Source organism: Rhynchophorus ferrugineus, unplaced genomic scaffold, assembly GCF_030347505.1.
Source record: "Rhynchophorus ferrugineus isolate W39M unplaced genomic scaffold, kcgeb_rfMv2 rfM3, whole genome shotgun sequence".
In the NCBI taxonomy this organism is placed as follows: domain Eukaryota; kingdom Metazoa; phylum Arthropoda; class Insecta; order Coleoptera; family Curculionidae; genus Rhynchophorus; species Rhynchophorus ferrugineus.
Window position 1 is genome coordinate 25,547,361 of NW_027472582.1, and position 22,877 is coordinate 25,570,237.

Here is a 22,877-nt window from a genome sequence, read left to right on the forward strand (position 1 = left end):
GATTGAAGGATTACATATATCTCGTCTTTCTTTGCCAGTAAGACTCCTTTATTAGTCAAAAATTTTCAACTTTAAATGACATTCGTCAGTCGACTTATTTATTTACATTTTCACAAGAAATAGACTTCTGACCTGACACCCCTCGGCCATTTGAACAAGTGACAGTCTTATGGACCAACACCTGGTTAATACCGTTTTAATTCCACCAAATATATAACATAAGCTTGGTCTCCTGGATATTAATCAAATAGAAAAACGTCCTTAATGTTTTTTTAAGTTTCATTTGATAAATTATTGTAAGATCCATATAGTATGCATATAAAGTTGTCTGTCAGTAAATATTAACAATTATATCGTACTTTTTTACACTTGTACGTATTAACTCGTACAAGTGTATAAATAAAATATAGATGTAATAATAATATAGATTGTACAGGAGAGTACTTACTGATGCCAATTATTGATAAAAATCACGACAAATACTTATTGCTCATTAGACAGATACTTCGTAATTCTAAGAGTATAAAAAAATCAGCCAATGTGCATTCTAGCTTATAATTCCCAATGTCTTTCGGAATTTTCCTACTGTTGATAGTCAGCCCACAATAATTTAGATAATTCTTAGTGTTTGACCCATCTTCAGCGAGAAATTCCTCTCACATTTAGCATTTATTCATCACTGAGATATGGTGTGTTAGTTGTCCAGGTAGTTTCTTGCTTTGGAAATCAAAATTGCTACTTTCAAAATACGTAAAAGAAGTCCAAAAGGCTGACGAACTTTAATGAATTAAAAAAAAATTAACGAAAATTGAAAAAAATCGACATGTTAGCTCAGCTTAAGTTGAGAGTCCAAATAACTTCAACTGGCACAGCTTTTGTCACCACTTTTTCATGTTTAACAAATGTAAAACTATTTACCAAGACACCTAATTTAATACAAAAACATATTTAACCAAAAATGTATTGAAATTGGCTCCTATTAATAACAGTATTGCAGATAATATTGATTATTGGAGAGAAACATATAAACTGATCTAAAATATTTAAAAAAATAGAACAGTAAATTGAAATAATCAATAATTATTCCCTCATTTACATGCTAATTTCATTTAATGAGTGCTTAGATAATTATAACAATACAATAAAATAATTATGTACAATACAGAAATTATATACAATTATAATACAATAACAACATGAGCATAAATATATTTTTGAATATGGAATAAAGTAAACAAATTAACCCTTCTTAAAATAAGTGTCTTTTATTAATATGTTTTATTTTATAACCTTCATATAATAATCCAGTTCTTTGTTCAGTTACATCTTTTATTTACGATATATTTTATTTTTCGATGGGAATACAAGATTCATCTCTCAGTTACCTGCTAATTTCATTTTATTAATCTTTAGACAATTACAACACGAGAACAACACGAGCATACATTATACTTTGAATTGAGAATAAACAACTTAACTATTTTTAAAATAAGAATTTCTTGATATTAATATGTTTTATTTTACTACATTCATATTATAATTCAAAGTTGCATCTTTTATTAACAATATATATTATTTTTCGGTGATAATATCTATAAATATGTTTACTAAATGAATAATACGTTTAAATGTTATAAGATTTATATTGAGATTAAATAAAATTGAGAATGTGAATTGAAATTATCAAGATTCACACCCTCAGGATTCATTCACAACTTAGTCCTTATTAAAATAAGTTTTATTTTTATTAACGACATGTTCAATTTTATTATTTTCATGTATTAATTTCGATCTCCTTGTTGGGTTACATCTTTTATTTACAATATATATTATTTTTGTTGATAATATCTATAAATATTTTTACTAATATTGTTCCATGTATATTGTAAAAAATATCAGATCAGTTTAAGTTTAAAATTATAGGCTAAACTTAGTGTCGTTTGAATTAAACAATCATTTAGTTTCCTGTTTATAAATTGTTAGTTTTATAGGGTATTAATAATTATAAAGAATAATACCAATAATATGTTTACGAATTCATGTGTATCAGGGCCATTCTTGAATTGAACAGCTAAAATTGATCATTAATGAGCTTTCTCCACTGAAAGTTGCCACTGAAATTGATAACCTCTATCCTAAAAAGGCACCTAGTATAGATGACATTCCACCTGGATTATTGAAAGAACTGCCACGAAAAGCAATCATCATGTTAACATATATATTTAATGCCTGTTTAAGGCTGAAGCATATCCCGAAATGCTTTAAAGTTGCACAAATAATTATGCTCAAAAAACCAGACAAACCTGCAGAACAAGTCGAATCTTACAGGCCTATTTCGCTTCTATCTGCAATATCAAAATTATTTGAGAAACTAATATTTAAACGCGTTAAACATTTGGTAACAATATGAGATTTCCAGTTTGGTTTTCGAAATTACCATTCAACAATCGATCATGTGCACAGAGTAACTGCGGCTATTGAAAGAGCGTTTGAAAAAAAGAAATACTGCCCTGTAATATTCCTGGATGTCTCACAAGCTTTTGATCGGGTTTGGCATTTGAGATTAATCTGTAAGATGAGCAAATTATTACCGCGTAACTATTGTCAATTGCTGAAGTCATATTTATTCGGAAGAAAATTTAGAGTATCGCACGAAATGGCGTTCTCGACATTTAAAAATATCTTGGCTGGAGTTCCACAAGGTAGCGTCTTAGGACCTCTCCTGTATCTGCTCTATACTGCTGACATTCCAAGAACAAACGAAACACTTCTTGCTGACGACATAGTTATTATGACAAAGGATATATCTCTGCCTAGGGCAATAGAAAAAGTGCAAGTGGCAGTCAACAAAATCTACAAATGGACGAAAGATTGGAAAATTGAACTTAATAGCTCCAAATCTGTCCACGTTAAATTTGCATTAAGGCAAAATAATAAAAACTTAATTATATCACTCAATGGATGCCCGATTCCTCAAGCAGAATCAGCAAATTACCTTGGAATCCATCTTGACGGTAGATTAAATTGGGAGCATCACGTTAGACAAAAAGCAAAACACATTAGAACCAAAATAAAACAACTATACTGGTTAGTCGGAAGATACTCTCAACTTGATCTAAAATCAAAAAGGTTGATCTACAATAAAATAATACAATTTTAAAGCCAATTTGGACCTATGGGGTGCAAATATGGGGTTGCACTAAAAAATCAAATCAATTAGTCATACAGCGCTGTCAAAACAAGGTTCTTCGATTGATTACCAATGCCTATTGCTATGTAACCAATGAAGAACTGCACGATGGCTTGGAAATTAAATGGATTTGCGAAGTTGTGCAGGATTTCGCCTTGAAACACGAAAGAAGATTACTAAATCATACTAACGTGGAAGCAATACAACCGCTGGACAGCGCGCAGGATGTCAGGAGATTGAAACGAACAAAATCATACGAACTTGTGTGAACATTTAGTGTCTATTATTAGTGTAAACTATAGTTATAAGTTAATAATTAATAAATAATTATAATTTTATAATTGAGAAATACACACTGATGTATTTTCTCGCACTAGTCTTGCTTGTTAATTAATCCAAGTACATAGGAAAAGTAGTAACAAATTAATTGTAAATTAAGATTGTACTAAGCGTATCTAATAAAGATGTTATAACAAAAAATGAGCTATCATATATCATATATTAATATCATTCAATCATTAAATTAACACATGAATAATATTTTATAATTAATTGTAGGCTTTTTCTAATGGTATGCCAATTGTGGAACAAATTTTAAAAGTAGCAATAATATTACTAATATAACTTGTATATTTACTAAACCATAAAGTTTGTCGAAACAATGTAATTATTTTCTAATTATTTTTCTTATTTATAATAGCTGAATAATAAAATAAAGAACGAAAATCTAACAAATACTTTTAACTCGACCCCTATTGATTCTTTCCGTTCAATAGGCGGTAGCAAGTATCCGTAAGGTAAACAAGATGACAACAGGGTTCTAAATCTTAATGACAATAGAGTTGTTATGATCACCGGACAAGATGTTTTTATTTTGTTTTGAAATCTTAGTCATCTGTATAAACAGACATTAGAACGAAAGGAGTTAGTCGCATCGTAATGAAATTTTAAATATAAGGAATAACATCTCCATTGAGTCCCAATGATGTTGATATAAGAAAACATGTCAGTTCCTAATATTTTTTTTAAATTTATATATATATATATATATATATATATATATATATATATTAGAGAGATGCAAATGCAATTGATATTAGATGCATGCATATTAATATTCCTTTTTGAATAATAGAAATAGACACTTTTTAGATACACATTTTTGAACATATATCAATTCATTCACCAGTATATTGTGAATAGTGAAGAAAGAACTAGTGGTGGACTATATCTTGAATATAAGCTCTACTTTATTGATGTCATTTATGTATTACGTAAAATGATTAAAGGAAATATAAAATAAAAATAGGCCGACTAGTTAATATTTATTATGTAGGAAGTTAAAGGAAATAAAATACAGGTTTTGGTTTGTTTTAATTTTTATATTTCAAATAAAAAAATTTTAAGAATTTATTTGTACCTATAAAGGGTAATTTTATTTTTTAATTAATAATCAATTTTGTGTATTTTTGTGATCATTTGTAAGAAAAAATAAGACATGATCGACCCCTTTTTCCAAATCATTTTATGTTATAAATGAATGGCCCCATTCTTGGATTCTTATCATTCCACTATACAGTCAGCCTACTCGAGCATGTCTAATTATGCAGTTTATTATCATATAGCCAAATAAGTATTGCCACAATCTGTATATAAAATGCTGAAACTGACCAACTATAGTGACTATTTTTTATTAGTACAGGCTGCCATTTTTTTGTTATTTTCTTTGTAGCTGTTTGAACAAAGTTGCTGATATTATTTCCAGCAGATATTATGGGGCAGTGTCCGGAAACTCGGCATCAAGCCAAGTTTTTGCTTCAACTGTATTTTTTTCTTTCAAAAAGCAATATATTATCAACACTCGAAATTCCTTTTTGTCCATTTATTTACAATAACCAAAGTTGCTTCACTCAAAATGTTATAATTCACAAAATAATGATCCGACAGCTGTCAAATTTATATACGCATCTTTTGAGGGTTAGGGCTAGCTAAAAAACATATGGATTTAATTCTAGTAGCGCCATCTATGTGTCGGGTCGGGGACTTTTCAATTGACATGTTATTTTCTTTTATATCATGCCGCTAAGTACAAGGTTATTTATATTTATCTCCTAAAAATCCTGCTGGAGCAAGTTTATAAATTTATGTTTATGTTTGATCATAATTGTGATTATCCATAAGGCAAGAGTGAAAATTAATCTCAGTCACGTCAATTAAGTATTTACTGTTTTAAATACCTTTAATTTTATATCTAAAGTATAATTAATGTAATATTGAGGAAAATAATACTACTAATAACATTTGAGTTTAGACCTCATTTGTTTTGTTTATTATGTATATGGGTCCATAATAATTTTGTTCAGTTACAAACAATATAGAAAATCATATTTAATATAATGTCATGAATCTTACATGACATCTAAATGACAACATATTTCCAAAATTCAAAGAAAAATATTAATTAAATCCAAGCCTTCAAAAAGTGTCAATCAAATCATAACATGTTTATATTAGAAAAAAAAACAACATCGAATATCTCATTTCGTGTACATCAAGTAGTTTAATGGGCTATATTTCTCCTAGTTGAGGGTAACTTATATATATTCGACTAAACAATTGTTTTATTAACTTCTTGAAGTCTTATTCGTATATGTTATAGAAAAAAGAATATTCAAACATTTCCAATACTATATCTTATATACAGACGATGTGTCGATGCGCAAAATCAAGTGCTATCACTGAAGTTAAACAAAATAAAACAAACTAAGCAAAGATCTAGTTTAAAAATGCATAGGAGAATTCATGTTAAAGCATGTTATGCAAAAGGACAGTTTTTGTAAAGTACTTGATGAAGTATTGCAGTTGTATGTGAGTATAAGTTTATAAGGCTGTTATTAAAATAAACTTTAAAATTATAATGTATGAATTGTGATTATTAAAGTATCACAAGTTAATTTGACACAATATTAGAAACATTTTTTCATTCCACATATTTGTAATATTAATTATATACATCAAATGTATATAATTTAAACCTGTTATTTATTGTATTTGAATGTGTATCTTCAAATTATCATAATAATTTTTTAATGCCAAACTTTGCTGGAAGTAACATACAAAGATGAAAAGAAAAGAACTGGAATTGAAATATAGAAAAACGTACTGGATAATTGGAAAAAATCACAATTATCAGTACATAATAATTTGTTATTAAAATACTGAAACCTATATGGACATACGGAGTTCAATTAAGGATATGTTCTACAAAGAGTAACATAAATAAAATACAAATTTTTCAGAACAAAGTCCTGAGGGGTATTGTGGGCGCACCCAAATACTATAGGACTGATTACCTACATCGAGACCTTCAGAAACCCACAGTTAGTCAAGAAATCAAGAGAATTGCAAGGGGGCATGAGGAAAGACTCTATTCTCATGAAAATATTGAAGTATTGCAGCTTTTGGATACCACCAGAACAGGATACCGACTCAAAAGAATCATCTGATCTTGTGGAGTGTTGTGAAGTGAGGTGCATATAATTAAAAATACAGCAGTGACTTGTATAAACATTATTTCACCAGAGACTGAAATAGGGACGATGGGTTCTCCTAGTTATATACCTAAATATAAGTTATCATAAAGACAAATTGTAGGTTATACGGAAACGACTAACAACAATGTAATAATTAAATAATTTTAAAAAATAATAATATGTTCAGTAGGTTTACCATTGATACAATTTTGATTTATCTTAGCAAATATAGGACACTTGATTTCAATAACACTATTCTCACAGTACCAACAGGAGATTGTACTATTATTGTGTAAGTTTCTGGCAAGTTTTATACCCATGGTATTTTTACTTAATATTCCTCAATTATTTCAATTGTATAAAATTTCTAGTATTCTTTTTAATATTAATATTTCGATTACAGCCACACAGTACATTCACCATTGATAAATAGATTCTAGGCAATTCTAGACAAAGTTATTTGTCTTCATAAATACCAGTTATATTGTTTCTTTTATTATTTTAAATATTCAAACACTTTTTTTTACTCTGAAATGTATAATAAATAATCCAAATAAAATTGAAATATCCTAAAAAATCAAAGGTTGGAATGCGAAAATTATTGCTAGAAAACGGTAAGTGACGTCAGTGTTTCGTAGAACTTTTGACTAGTGTAGTGACTTAATGTGGCAAATTGTGTGTGTTTATTTCTGATAAAATCTTATTAATCCTCCCTTTACTTTCTAAATAAACGTATTTTGAATAATCTCTCTATAGTATATTATTATTAGAGATAAATATTTTTGTGATTCTTTATTACGGTCACCATCGATGAATCGATTCTAAGCAAAATCTAAGTTATCAGCCTTCATGAATACCAGTTAAATTTATTCATTTACCTTTTTGACTATTTAAACCAATTTTATAACTGTAAAATGTAAGATAAATAATCCAAATAAAATCGAAGCACATTTAAAAGTTTATAGGTCAGAATGCGAAAATGATAGCTAGAAAACTATAAGTGACGTCAATGTTTCGTAGTACTTCTGATTAATGTTTGACTTAACGTGGCAAATTCTGAAATTTCGTGTTTTTATTTCTGGTAAAATCTCAGTAATCCCTCTTTTAATTTCTAAACGAATGTATTTTGAATAATCTTTCTATAGTATATTATTATTAGAAATTAATATTTTTGTGATTATTTATTACAATGATCGGGCTCTATCCATCTATAACAGGTCAATTGAAAAGTCCCCAGCCTACCATAGTAAAATACACTTTTTGGCAAAATTAGTTTTTTCTATTCAACATAATTCCCTTCAAGGGTGATACACGTATTATAGCGACCGTCCAACTTTTCGATGCTATTTTTATAGTACAATTTGTCCTTCAAAATATCTCATTATATCATATATTAATATGCTCATTGTCCAATTCAATCACTAAACTGTTAATTTCTAATCTGTCTAAAACATGTTCACGATTACACCACTTATCAATTACTTCCTCTGGATGTCTTATCGAGTTCATCCAAACCGAAGGTGTTATGGTTGACAATACCTCCTTCCACATATCCAAGCAGTTCTTGATGGAATATCCTTCTTGACTAGCATATCTATTATAATAAGTCTTTGTTACTCCCCATATCAACTCGATTGGATTGAATATACAGTGATAGGGAGGAAGTCGTAATACTATGTGAACATATTGATTAGCCATTTGATCTACTGTATATCTTTTTACGGGCTTATTTCTATGAAAATTTAAATGTCATAAACGCAATGAAACATTTCATTGATATTTACCTAGTAACAATTTCAAATAGTTCAGTTTTTAACGTAGTCTGTTCAAAACTCAATTCATGTTTTGAAAGCCATTCCTTCATTAGCTTTGTTTATGCTATTGCAGGGATTTTTTCTACTAGTGTGCTATGATTTGGTGGATTGTCCATAATAATAGATGATGTTCCTATGCGGAATAACAAAAACATGGTTCGTTTCTCCATGTCAGTCGCCCTTGGATTTGGAGGAAAACATCAATTCCACTCCAGAAATAAAACCATTCTTAGTCCCTGCAATTAATTATTAATAAATATAATGACCAACAAAACCGAACCGAATTCTAATGTAACTTTTACTTCTTTCCATCAATTTTTGTTGTCTTTACGCTTTTTTGTCACTGTCTTATCAAGAGTGCCCCATTTTGAAATATCTGTTTCATCAAGATATACAAATTCAAATAAATTTTCTTCCTTGGTTTTATTGTGCGCCTTGGAAACGCCTTAAAATTGACGTCTTTTTAAGGCAATGTCTGGAATTTCCTTTAAACCTCTCTGAGGGTTATCTTTACACCATTTAAATCCTATGCCCTGTCAGAGTGTATGAGAGGATCTTACATCCCTAAAAAACTTGCATGTCCCTAACTCTTTTATGTATACTTTTTCCAGACAGAAAATATTCTCTAAAATAATTATATTAAATTATGTTTATATCGATAAAATAGTTTGTGTACTTACTGTTCTTATACATTTCGTATATTTGATCTCGAATAGAGCCAATATCAAGATGATCAAGGTTCGTCACCCTCTTCGTATGTAGACGCGTTTTCTTGAGTGAATCTAACGTATTCTTCTTCATTTTGTAAGCGATGTTATTAACTAATAAATAGCGCGGCAGCAACTCGCTAAAAAAACATTTTCAGTAAAATTATAGCGACTTATATTATTTAATATCATCAATAATTATCTCTCTAACAGAAATTATAAGCAAAAGGGGGCCTCCATTATCTCGTTCTTTTTCGAAATATTTTATTAAAGCCGCAATCAATTTGTGAGCCCAACTTTTATAGAGCGATTTAAAATTTATGAAAATAATCAAAGGGCTAAAATAACGTTTGTCGGTTTTAATCTGTAGTAATACCTAATATTTTCAATAATTTTGCGTACTTCTGACCACCCGCCGTCCTCCGTTTATCGGACGTGTGCAAAATTCTTTAAAGCAATAGTGCTAAGAGGTGTTAACTCTTACCTATAAGTTATCGTGGCTGTATAATTAACTGATGTATAATAAGTAATTTTTAGATATACTATAATGTTAAAATAAAAATGTTTGATAACATTTTTGTTCAATTAGTTTATTTAGATTAGGATTTTCTTGTATGTCAAAGCCAAACTGTACTAAAACTCAGAGTTGATGCGGCAACATTGCGATGTTTTGACGTCATAAATTTCCATGACGATTATATAAAAAAACTTTGAATAGACTATAGATTGCGTGGTGTTAATATTACTTAGATAGCTAGGTACCAAAATATATTACACAATTGAGCATTATGTCGCAGCAACTTTGACGGCAATTAGATGAGAGATATATTCCGGAAGTGGCGCAGAACAGTATACGATTTATGTAATTGTAACGAGCTTGTAGATAAATTATTTATCATATAATTATAATAGTATTTCATAAATAGAACTAGTAACGTCTCATCTAAATTGTGAGTTATATCTAAACTTACTTGCAAATGCACCGGTGAATCCCTAAACTTTCGTGCAGTTAGTTATCTATAGTAACATATATAATAGTGGTTACGTTATGATAAGACCGTATAATATATCGCAGTAATGTTACTTATCAAACTGTGATATTACTCATCAAGCCTTCCTGATTGTTTATTAATAATACAATATATTACTATATTAATATAGGTAAATATCTAATATATACTTGTTTTTTAAAATATGTGGTAATACTGTTAATTTCTAAGAAAAATATTTCTTTTAAAAAAGCACTTATTTATTAATATTGGTAGAATATATGTTAATCAAAGTATTTTCGTTCATTTTCTACAACTGTTTCCCATCTTGCTAGCAACGTAGCGATACCGTGTCAAAAGAACGATGTTGGTTTGGCGGTGATTCAATCACCAACACCTCTCGCACTTCAGCATGTAAACCGCGTGCCAGCAAAGCCGCATAGATCTCAACAAATGGTAATGCAACAATGCATGTTTCACAACTGTTGCAACATGTATTGCTGGTATGTTAATTTTGTTTAACACATGTCGGTAGAGATCTGCAGTAACAGTTCTATTATGTTTTGAGCAGTTCAGAATACTCTATATTTCTCTAATCCCACCATATAAACGGCAAGATTTTATGGCGGTAAACATTTCACTTCAGTATCACTGTGGATACTATAAAGTCAGTACTGCTTTTTCCAACAGATGTCGCTAGGCTTATGTATGTTGTAGATGAATGCGTGGTGGCCTAAAGGGTCGTGGCGGTCGCCACATAACTCCCCTCCTAGTGGAACTGCCGTGGAACATACCTCTATGTGGTGGAGGTTCCGGAATGCACCCGAAATCACGCAAACAAACGCCCAGGGACTGTTGATGAAATGGGGATCCCAACCTAAGAGAGGAGTTTTACGGGATCAGCTGCCATCGAAGTTGTAGCAGGACGTGGTTCGTCTTGGGGCGTTCCGATTTGTTTGAGGTTACCTATAAGTTTGGTGCCTTACGTGTCCCGTTTCGTGATGCAAGGGTGTTTGTGTGTTCATGATATACATGATGGGCTTCTGTGGTTTTCCTCCAACAGGCTAGTCTCGTTGGATAACGTCGACCATGTGATTTTGTTGGGTTCCATTCCTCGTGCTATTCTTCCATGCACGTGTCAAGCACCTGTCGAGTGACTTATGTTGAGCTGGTTTACCTGTTAGGCACTTTGATCACGTCGGGGTCACCAATTGTAGGAATGTTCGTCAGGTCGGTCGATGGGTCGAAATGTGTGGCTGTCGATGCGATTGTTTGTCCGAACACTCACTACTATTTTTGGAAGGAATTTGCACGAAAACTAAAAACACCGGTTGAATAAAATTTGTTTATATTAACATTGAATGATACATGTGGTGTGTACAACAGAAGTACGGGAGCGCTGTGGAAGTAGTATTGTTACAAGGGGGTGGAGAAAAGAAAAGAGAGCGAGACGTCGTCGTAATGGTCTTTTCTAGCCTGTAACTGCATGGTACCAATCCACCGGCGTTGCCGACCTTTGAACTTGTTGTAGGTAAATGAGTGGTGAATTAATAAAAACAATTAAATAATTAATTAATAATTAATAAATAACTAATTAATTGATGGCACTTTACAAACAACTTTTTAAAGGGTAACAAAAACTTTACTTTACTTTACTTTTTCAAAAAAATGCTCATATTTTTTAGTATCAATATTTTTTCGAAGATATTTTAAAAAAATTAAATATATTTCTTAAACATTGTAAAAAAACATTATAAACACCATTTAACTATTTTTAATAAACCTTTAAATGGGTACTTAATTTTAAAAATTTAGCGTAGAAATCTATTTTATAAATATTTTATAAATATCTATTTTTTTCTCCGACATATCGATATTTAAAAAAAAATCGAAATCGATATAATGAAATTTTTTAAAATATTGATATATCGAAATATCGATATTTTTCTCGGTAGCCGACACTCCTAATTAGAAGGCGCTATGTCTAATTAGTATACTTAGCGATGATACATTACTCCACAAATATCTCCGGATTTGGCGCATGCGCATATTGAGCTACTTTTAATTTTAAAACAGAATAATCCGAGTTTGACGCATACGTACATACAGCTCTATTTACTTAATTTTTTTTGTTGTGATTATTAGATTTACTGTACCGATCGACTCGAAAAGTCCCACCATTAGAAAAGGAAGACAATAAGAGTTTATTCTTTTCTATGGTTTATTCTATGCAGAAGAGTGCGCATGCACTAAATCCGGAGATATTTGTGGAGTAATGTATCCTCACTTAGCGCAGCGGAACTTCCCTTTTGAGCTGCGACAATATATCCCTCACAACTCTTGCAAAGTATGATCGAGCGTTGTTGTGCAACAGGATAATTTTGCGTCTGATACTCGTTTGCTCATCTTTTTTGCAACAATGCATAATATACAGTAATAGTTTTATTCGGATTTAGCAGCTTAATGGCATTTTCAGTGAATTCGTTAACAGTTAACTGCAAAGCTTTTCGAAAATTCTTTTAGAGTTTGAATATGACTTTCGTCAATAAGTATCACAATTCATTGTCTTCAAATGCTTTTGTCATTGTCGTTCGTCTTGTTCTTTCTATTGGTTAACTTATATGGGTTATGGACTGGCTGGTACAAGTGGCATACACTGATGTGCTAGCTTATATAAGGAGATTGGTGGACATGTACTATTACATGTTATACCACTTGCTGCCTGGTGCACTGTGATGGTAAATAGAATATTCCGTTAGGAGAATAGTGTCACTTAAACTGGTTGGATTACCCAAGTTTGATGCTCTTGAATGATATTCGGTCCTGACTGCAGACTGTTTACTTAGCTTATTACTTCACGAGTATTCGTGAAAAAAAAAACTCATGGTAATGCCCCTCTCTGGTGACGGTTTAGAAGGTAACCTCTTTAAACTTCGAACATGAACGTAAAACGCACCTAAAATTTACTTTCAAAGCTCGATCAACAACGTATACTTTCCGATTCTCGGAAGTTCGGATATTTAAGAGCACCATTTTTATTTTCGGGGTATTTTCGCTTTGGCAACTGAGTTATAAAATAATTCAATCCTCTCTTTGAAGAACGTAATGAATTATATGATAGCAGTAAATGTAATAACAGAAAGTTCTCTAAAAGCTTTTACAGTCAATGACATATCAACCTTTTTTAACAAAAGCAATGAATGCCGAATATGCCATTTTGGCCGTTCCATGATTGGCGGAGGTATACAGTGAATAGGTCAATAATGAAAAATTGTTATTTACATAGAGTTTTAAATGTTAGAACCATCGAATTTAACAGTTTTTTCACCAAAAAGGAATTTTCGCAAATATATATTGCTGGCCAATACATGACACCTAATAGATACAGCAAGTAAATCAAACTCTGTCATCAGAACATCGATTCGCCCTTATTGAATCACAAATTTGTTTGTACTAATACACACATTAAATTAAATTATTTCTCCTTCCAATTATCCCTGAAACAAATTTAATTGTTTATAATTACATTTTATAAGTCACTTATACAAATTCTTAATTACATATCAATTTTATATTTATTTATAGTTAACCGTTTCGTAATCATTCAAATTATAAGATAATTCAGTTTAAGGAATGTTGTGAGAACATTTCTTGAATAACCTGTTTTGTTTTGATATTACAAATCTGTCAATATTTTATCTTTAGTGAATCGGTAGATACTGCAATCGATGCCTGTCATATTTTAAATGCTTTCTTATAAAATTAAAATTTAATGGAAATATATGATTTCTGGCTAAATATTATATTGAATTTTTGCAAAGTATATGAAATATAACATTTATATTATCATAAAATAAATACCTTATAATTCAATATGTCACAGAAAACTTTCGCTTTTTTGTGTGATAAGCAAGTCAGGAAGTTCCTGATTCGTGTACTAGTAAGTTGCTTGAAAGTTCTTATAGAGTTTGACCTAAGTTTTCGTTTAATGAGTGTTGTCTTCTACCTCTCTTAACTCTCCTGATCGTTCCATCCTCATTGAAAAAAGGGCTTTGTATTAAATTGTTATTGTATTATTGCAAATATGAGAAACTATCTCTATTTCCAAGTATCCTTCAAACAAATTTAGCTATTTCTAATTATATTTTATAAGTCACTTCTACAAATTCTTAATTAAATTTCAATTATTACTCTAAATATTTTATATTTATTTATAGTTAACTATTTCGTAATCATTCAAATTATAAAAAAACCCAGTCTAAGGAATATCCTGAGAATATTTCTTGAATAACTAGTTTTATTTTGATATTGTAAATCTGCCAATATTTTATCTTTAGTGAATTTATACATACTGCAATCAATGCCTGTCATATTTTAAATGCTCTCTTATAAAATTATAATTTAATGGACACATGTGATTTCTGGCTAAATATTATATTGAATTTTTGCAAAGTGTATGAGTTATACCATTTATATTATCATAAAATAAATACCTTATAATTCAATATGTCACAGAAAACTTTCGCTTCTTTGTGTGACAAGTAAGTCAGGAAGTTCCTGATTCGTGTACTAGTAAGCTGTTTGAAAGTTCTTACAGAGTTTGACCTGAGTTTTCGTTTAATGACTGTTATCTTCTACCTCTTTTGACTCTCCTGGTCGTTCCATCCTCATTGAGAAAAAGCCTATGTATTAAATTGTTTCCACTATTGCAGATATGAAAAACTCTCTCTATTTTCAAGTATCCTTCAAACAAATTTAGCTATTTCTAATTATATTTTATAAGTCATTTCTACAAATTCTTAATTAAATTTCAATGATTACTCTAAATATTTTATATTTATTTATAGTTAACTATTTCGTAATCATTCAAATTATAAAAAAACCCAGTCTAAAGAATATCCTGAGAATATTTCTTGAATAACTAATTTTATTTTGATATTGGAAATCTGCCAATATTTTATCTTTAGTGAATTTATATATACTGCAATCAATGCCTGTCATATTTTAAATGCTCTCTTATAAAATTAAAATTTAATGGACACATATGATTTCTAGTTAAATATTATATTGAATTTTTGCAAAGTATATGAAATATACCATTTATATTATCATAAAATAAATACCTTATAATTCAATATGTCACAGAAAACTTTCGCTTCTTTGTGTGACAAGCAAGTCAGGAAGTTCCTGATTCGTGTACTAGTAAGCTGCTTGAAAGTTCTTACAGTGTTTGACCTGAGTTTTCGTTTAATGAGTGTTGTCTTCTACCTCTCTTAACTCTCCTGGTCGTTCTATCCTCATTGAAAAAAGGGCTGGCTATGTATTAAATTGTTATTGTATTATTGCAGATATGAAAAGCTATCTCCATTTCCAAGTATCCTTCAAACAAATTTAGCTATTTAGTTTAAGGAATATCGTGAGAATATTTCTTGAATAACTTTTTTTAATGCAATACTGGAGATCTGCTAATATTTTATATCTGTAGTAAATTTGTACATACTGCAATCAATGCCTGTCAAATTTTAAATGATCTATTATAAAATATAAATGGAATCATTGATCATATTGAGTTTTCTCAGAATATTTTAAATATTAAATTTATATTATTATCAAATAGATACATTATAATTGAATAAGTTAAATTTATATTACTACATTTGGCCATGAGTTTTAAAATTTTTTTTTGTGCCAAAAATAGAATACAATATTTTTGCAAGTGAATGCAGCTAATTATTTCTCCAGGTAGCTTATTATGTGGATTTAATTTCCCCTCAGGCTCCAACACTTCTCAATATTCATGGCATAAGTCCATTTGAAGAGGGAGTTTACTAAAGGAATAGGTAAAGGGATATTTTGCTAGATTTTCAGAGCCCACTAGAAAATGTAGAATCAATTCCGGTTTAAGGGTCAGTTTTATAACTATTATCCATTGTCCCATTTCCTTCGCCGAATATTGAATAACCTAGTATAAGTCAAATAAAAGTAAAAAGAGAAATACTTCAAATATATGGATTATCATTTATTAAAAATCATTTAATTAATAATCAGTACAGGTTATTTTACAATACTGGAATTTTATCACATCTTGTTTTATCACAATCGGATAAGTCAAATAAATTATAACAAATAATTTAAAGCCAATTTGTTCTAAATATTAAATAACATATACATTAAAAAAATTTACAGCATATTTACAATATTATAAATAAAAATGTATATAATCGAACAATTTGTATAAGAAATAAGACAGAACATAAATATTGATTAAAACATTTAAATCACTTTTAAGTTATTACTATTTGATGTCTGCTTGGTTTTACGAATTAATTGTACTGACACAGCGAGGGATTCTTCAGAATTTTCGGCAATATCACCTAATTCCTGTAGTATAAAAATAGCATTATAGACACGTTAACAAGAAGAATCAATTAAAACTTACCTTAAGGTTCGTACAGCTTGATAACCGTTTATCAGCTAGAGATGCTGCGGATGATTTCTTAGTACTACTCGGTAATCTTACGGACCCAGTAGTTCTTTTCAGACCCTTTGGCGATTTATTAAATGAAAATGTTCTTTCAACCTAAAATATGCTTTAAGCGTTAGTTTATATTTGCATACTTGAAAATAAATAATTTACCTTTAACTTAGCTAATTTTAACGCTTTCTTCAAACCACCGAAGCTTAAATCACTTGTGTTAAGATCCAATTGATGCGGCTCCAAATGTAATACAAATTTATCCTAAAAATAAACATTGTAATGTTTGTTTAACTAGATTATGTTTACTATTACTTACAGCGCTAGCAGAACACATATTATTCGCCATAGTTCTACTTAAGATATTCAAAAAACTGGTTTTGTCCATGTCATTTCTTGATATAGAAAAGCAGAACAACTTATCCTTTAACTCCTCGCTTCCGTTGCATAACAAGCCAAACACGTTACGGCATTTATCCTTCTCCGATATATCAATAACCTATACATAAAAGAAAACCGTTAATAAAAATATTTCACATTATAAAATGTGGTATATACCCTTTTTACAGAATTCAAGGGCATCATCTTAACGTGCTTATAGGGTTTTACTATAGACCTGCCTAAAAAGTGAAATCCTCCAACAGACGGCGTCTTCGACTTTCTCCTACAAACTTCTAATCTATCGTTGAACAGGAAGAACACAAGACTAGTATATCCTTTGGACGAAAGTAAATCGGTAGTACCGAGCTGGATTACTTCCACTTTGGTTATATAAGTTCGGTGCGAGGACACAATATCGGGCTGAAATATACGAAAAATTAAGTCACCCGACTTGAAGCTTTATCAAAATGAGTTTTTTAACAGTATTACTTACCGGACAGTTCTCGATATCATTAAAAATGTTAAACAGTGTGACTTGACCTTCCGCTCGCCGCTTGTCTTCGTTGATGTGCTTCATCACATCCTTTAACGATTTTAACGCCTGCTCTAAATCACCATAATCTGTATTATCTTTGTCCGTTTGCTTCAGGATATCTAAAAACATTTTTTAAATTAATTTTTCCATATAAAAATAACGAGGATTCTGGTTAACACTTCTTCAATACCTACCCTTTAATAATAAACTGATACTGCCCAACCTTTGGACTGGCCTGATCATTAATTCTTGCAAACTCTGTCTTCCACATTCAGGTCGCGTCTGCATTGCCTTCAGGAAAGCAGAAAACCTCGGTTTCGACTGTTCACATTGAAACAATATTTCCTTCATTTCCTCGAAATAATTAATAAATGGTGGATAGGCTCGCTGTAAGTCTGTAGAGTGGTTTAAAATAACGCTCCCAATACTCCTTTGTTCGCACCAATTCGACTTGATCCATAGAAGCTATAATAATAATTGCAAATGTATTTATACATATTATATATATTATTTATCACATACCTCTTCCAACATTTTAACGTGAATCTCGTGAATAGGCATCAATTTACCAAAAATTAGATTAATTTCTGTGTTATTCAACAACGGCTCCTCCTCTATCATGTCTTCCATGTATTGTTTAAAAATTTTCTGAATTAAATTCAATATATCGACGTAATTGCACTCGGTCTGGACCAACTCCAGGAAAACTTGATGGCGAGGCGAAGTAATTTCTACTGAGTCTTCCCTGTCTGTCATCATACTCTAGATTTATAACAAAATACGATTAATTAAATTTAAAAACGATAATTCTATAAACTAAAATAATTAATTCAATACTAACCGCATTCAGGTCCGAATTGTCTATGATACCACCCAGAAGTCCAAGCCATTCTTGGTAAAAAGATTCATTTAAACTAGGCTTTTTCTTACGTATTTCTTTCAGGGGCGAAATTAAATCACGCAAAGACATTGTAAAGTGATTAGTAATATCGATCTTCACTCTAAAACCACTGCTGAAAAACTGAATAAGAAATATTCGCACAGTAGTCATATAGCACTCGTATACCTGATAACTTAGCCCTTCTACCATTCCTTATATATTTTATTACTCAAAGGTCTAGAGGTAATAAAATGATTTCCATCAAAATTTGATGATTTTATGGTCTGTATAGGTTGCCAAAGGAACAATTATATTAAATGTAAACATTATATTACACCTAATAAATAAATTTGCCGATTTACCTAGGGGCCTAGTACATTTTGTTTTTTAAGAATTAGACTTGGCGTTTTAAAGAACCGATAGGTATCCTCATGTCTTAAATTTTAATTAATCCAATAAAAGATATTTTATTTTATGTCAATAACTAAATTTCAATGAGTTTTAGTGAGAGTTTTTATTTTCACCATTTATGGAATTTGACAAGAATTTGGTTATACAAGTATTCAATATTGCAAACCTTCATTTGACGGTTATATTTTCGAATAGCTGTACTACAAATATGTGTTTTGTACTGGCATTTATACATATACATTTAATTTTAAGTAAATATGATACATATTTAAAGGTAAGGGCAGTTATTTTATATTATAGATAAAAGAGGTTATGTTGAATTGTTATTTATTTATATCCCATATACTTTGCATTAAACTCATTCCTAATACATTCGATTAATATCATTATTTACTTAAAACATTCCAATTCCACATACCTACGTTATATTTTTAAAATTTCATACTTTTTGAATATGTTCTGAACGACACATATTACCACAGTATTTGAAATAAAAAAATGTGTTCATCTGTAAGCTTAAAAGTAGTTCATTGAAATAGCCAGCTTGGTGGCGCAGTGGTAAAGGTGACAGGACGATCCATCTACCGTTGTAATAGTCATAGGTTCGGATCCTGTTTGGGGTCGTAAATATTTTTGTGATTGTTTAACACTTATGATTGTCCTAGGAAAGAGTGTAAAATCCGACAAGGAAAATGATCCCTGTCACGTCAGTAACCAGGTTGGCTAAGATCCGGATATTTTCTGGGATGATTTCTAAGTTGGGCACTCGACAGTTGGCAGGCTTTTAATGCCGAGGACCGCGGTTCTGAACCCACGTTAAACTGTAGGTCCAGTCCAGATAAACCTAGTTGGTAAAAGGAGACTTTAAAATATATATAAAAAAATAATTGACATACTTAAATTTGTTTTATTAAAAATACATTTTACGACATGTAATTGATATACATGTTAGTTGTAAAAAAAGAACCTATACTAACTTCAAAATTAACTTTATTTATTGTATGTATTTTATAAAATATCTGTCAAATAATTGATACGGCTAACTTGGTGGTTTTGATTCGAATCCCACTTGGGCATACATTTATATTTATGATTATTAGTAATTGCATTTATTCAGAAATAAGTGTAAGTAAGTGTAAATAAGTATAAAAGTCCCATATAACAAAAATAATAACATATTATAAAATTTAATATAAAGTATTTTAATTTACGTAACGTAATTTTAATTATCCATGTAGATTTAAAATCCAGAAAAAGTAGTAAAAGTAAAAAAAGAAAAGATAAAAAATATAAAAATATAACAGTTAATATTTACCATTATTATTAATTACATTTGATGTATTTTAAGAAATTCTGTATGTAATTAAATAATAAAGTCGAACAAAAATTAAATGTAAATAGTAATATGATCTAAGAACTTCAAGCAACCCGTCCAGGTAGAGTAGCCGATTTTAAAACTTTATGAAAGTATACAGTTAATTCTTCAGATATATTTTTAAAATTACGGTTATCTTTGATATGCCGCTCTTTATATCGGTTATTACTACTTTATTTTGACTATAATTTTATATTAGCCCAGCCGAAAACTGTCCATATAATAGTCACCCGTGAACCCTTTTGCTTTCTTTGACTTTGTTTTGTTTTCTTAGTTTCTTTACAAATAATTAAGACAGGTGCGATCACCCCTGTATAAAATTGTAACCAAAATATGCTCTGACAAGTCATCAGATGTCGCGCAAAGCGTATTTATTTAGTACGGGATGGGAATTAAAAATAATGTTAAATTTTATTAATATTACAGGGGGAAATTAAAAAATTGAATTTTAATAAAATATTTTATTCAATTACTAGTTACAAAGAATATGTCCAAAATATACTTGAGAATAGAATATTTAAATATATTAAAGATAGTAATTACGTGTTGCAATTTCGATTACGAAACCTCATCTTTTTTTATGTATTTTTATAGGTACTTAATTGCAATCCTATTTTCCTTGAAGGTTTGAACAATTCTATTTACAGATTAAAACACAACAAAAGTATATGGTTATTTTATATTAGCAGCCTTTTGCAAAAAGAAGATGAAGAAGAAGATCGATCGATAAACTTGGAATGTAAATAGATATAACTCCAAAACCAGCAAAATAAAATAGTTCTCTTTATTTTCAGATGAATCCACCGTTCAAAAGGCACGAATCTATCAAAAAATTACAGCTTAGATGTGAACAAATCTACTAAAAAATGAAATCTACATACAAATGCAAAAATTCAGAATATATATAGGAAAAAATCGTCATCTTCAAATATTAAGAAGACCTTAAGAAAACGAAATAATGCAAAAGACGTGGGGTTACAAATTATAAGAAAACAAATCTTTGTGAATATACCATAAATATTTTTGATTTGTTATTAAGATCAAATGCATCCTTGATTGCAACTGACGCATTGCCAAAAAAACGTGGTTTAGGCGTATATTCTTCAACCATTCACTTCAATCATTCATTCAAATAATGAGATGAAAAATAAATATGACAACATTTACATACGGCACCTCCCTAATCTATTAACCAAATTTTTTATTATCGTCATTTTTTATCGACAACTGAAAAAACGAATGACTCATGAATAAAATGAAACAAAATTCACGTCAACTTAAGTAACCTAAAAACCGATTAACGTCAATACGACTCCGAGTTGGTAGTAATCAAGAATTCCACACACCACTGGCGCCAAATATCTAGACATAAATCTAACAATAATGTACAAAACGCCGTATAAATGTCCGAAAAACAATTCGGCATAGAACTCGTAAATTTCTCCCAACACTGCACTTGAGTGATCATCCATAGTGACAAACCACAAGCGACAAACCACAGATATGGTAATATGCGTCAAACCAATTAAATATCAATTAATACAATCATGCTATACAATTGTATATCAATTGTAATTAAAAATCACAAGAAACAAACAAGATTAATATAAATATGTGGATTAATTTTTAATTAAATTGGTTGTTATACAATCATATTTTCAAATGCAAATCCAAGATCATTTTGCCATTATATTAAAATATATTTCTATGTATTCTATGTTTCTATTTCTATGTTTCTATGTTCTACTGTAGCGACAGTTGAAGGTTTGAACCTTGCTGGGACATGGCCGCAAATTTATGTTTGTGATTGTTATAGTTGCGGTTCGGAACCCACGTTCCGCAGTTTGTAAAAAGGAAACGAGAAAATCTAACAAAAAAATCTTATTTCAACATTTTTTATAAACGATAATTAATGTGTATAACTAGTGTCGTATCACTAGCACTGAATAACATACTTCATGAATACAATATGAATACCACCCTTCCGATAAAACAGCCAATGCACGTCATACAGATGATATCGAAGATATGTGTGTACAAATGGGTACAAATACAATTTGTAAAAACGTAAAATTAGCTATAAACTCGGAACGGCTTTTTCTCATTTTACCCTAGTTAAAAATAAACAGAGTATGTGTGATGCGTCGGAATATGTAACCGAATGTTTACAAAATTACTGAAAACATTAGTGAATACGTCCAATTTGACACGGCAACACTGCGGCATGCTGACGTAATAAATTTTGATGACCTGCTTTAAGTGTTTTATTGGATTACAATATTATTATTATGTTATACTATATCATTATACTACATTATTATACTATATTATTATTATTATTATATATATATATATATATATATATATATATATATATATATATATAGTATATACTATATATGTATATACTATATATATACCCGTCCAATAAAACAATCAATGCGCACTATAGATGAGTTATATTGTCAATTGCAGTTTGTAAGGTTCCTTTTAAAATATATTAGTTTATTGTTATCATTATATTCATTCTAATAAAACAGCCGTCACGTCATACATGACATGAATATACTAACAATTGCAGTTTGTA

General features: G+C 30.0%; 1 protein-coding gene and 1 long non-coding RNA gene across 5 annotated transcripts in view; one reads left to right on the forward strand and one right to left on the reverse strand.

Annotated features, from left to right (window-relative positions):
• Nucleotides 1–22,877, forward strand: part of LOC143192923 (uncharacterized) — a 51,297-nt gene that overhangs the window by 14,888 nt on the left and 13,532 nt on the right. Inside the window, exons 2-3 of one of the 3 annotated variants that reach the window (XR_013004902.1) lie at nt 20,938–21,029; nt 21,085–21,313. The exons of 1 other annotated variant lie outside the window; for it this stretch is intronic. This is a non-coding gene — a long non-coding RNA (uncharacterized LOC143192923). Of the gene's footprint in view, nt 1–6,489; nt 6,625–20,937; nt 21,030–21,084; nt 21,314–22,877 lie in introns of those variants that run through there. One more of the 3 variants, XR_013004903.1, reaches the window with a different exon arrangement.
• Nucleotides 16,412–18,801, reverse strand: LOC143192920 (protein ECT2). Of its 2 annotated transcripts, none has more exons than XM_076398756.1 (10): nt 18,691–18,801; nt 18,466–18,634; nt 18,147–18,386; nt 17,819–18,089; nt 17,583–17,743; nt 17,267–17,509; nt 17,028–17,207; nt 16,871–16,972; nt 16,673–16,813; nt 16,412–16,614 (listed from the first exon to the last, which is right to left on the reverse strand). In XM_076398756.1, the coding sequence occupies exons 2-10, from the start codon at nt 18,592–18,594 to the stop codon at nt 16,507–16,509; spliced, it is 1,575 nt and encodes a 524-aa protein (XP_076254871.1). In that variant the 5' UTR covers nt 18,595–18,634; nt 18,691–18,801; the 3' UTR covers nt 16,412–16,506. The 2 variants fall into 2 exon arrangements, with proteins under 2 accessions (XP_076254871.1, XP_076254870.1); XM_076398755.1 differs by having other exon boundaries at nt 18,466–18,637; nt 18,691–18,796.

What these genes read in the sequence shown, in the direction of transcription:
- LOC143192920 (XM_076398756.1), bottom strand. Translation starts at nt 18,594, where the DNA reads ATGTCTTTGCGTGATTTAATTTCGCCCCTGAAAGAAATACGTAAGAAA. An exon ending in ATGATATCGAGAACTGTCCG is followed by an intron (nt 17,510 to 17,582) that starts GTAAGTAATACT and finishes CGTATATTTCAG; the next exon opens with CCCGATATTGTGTCCTCGCA. An exon ending in CCTTGAATTCTGTAAAAAGG is followed by an intron (nt 17,208 to 17,266) that starts GTATATACCACA and finishes TTTTATGTATAG; the next exon opens with GTTATTGATATATCGGAGAA.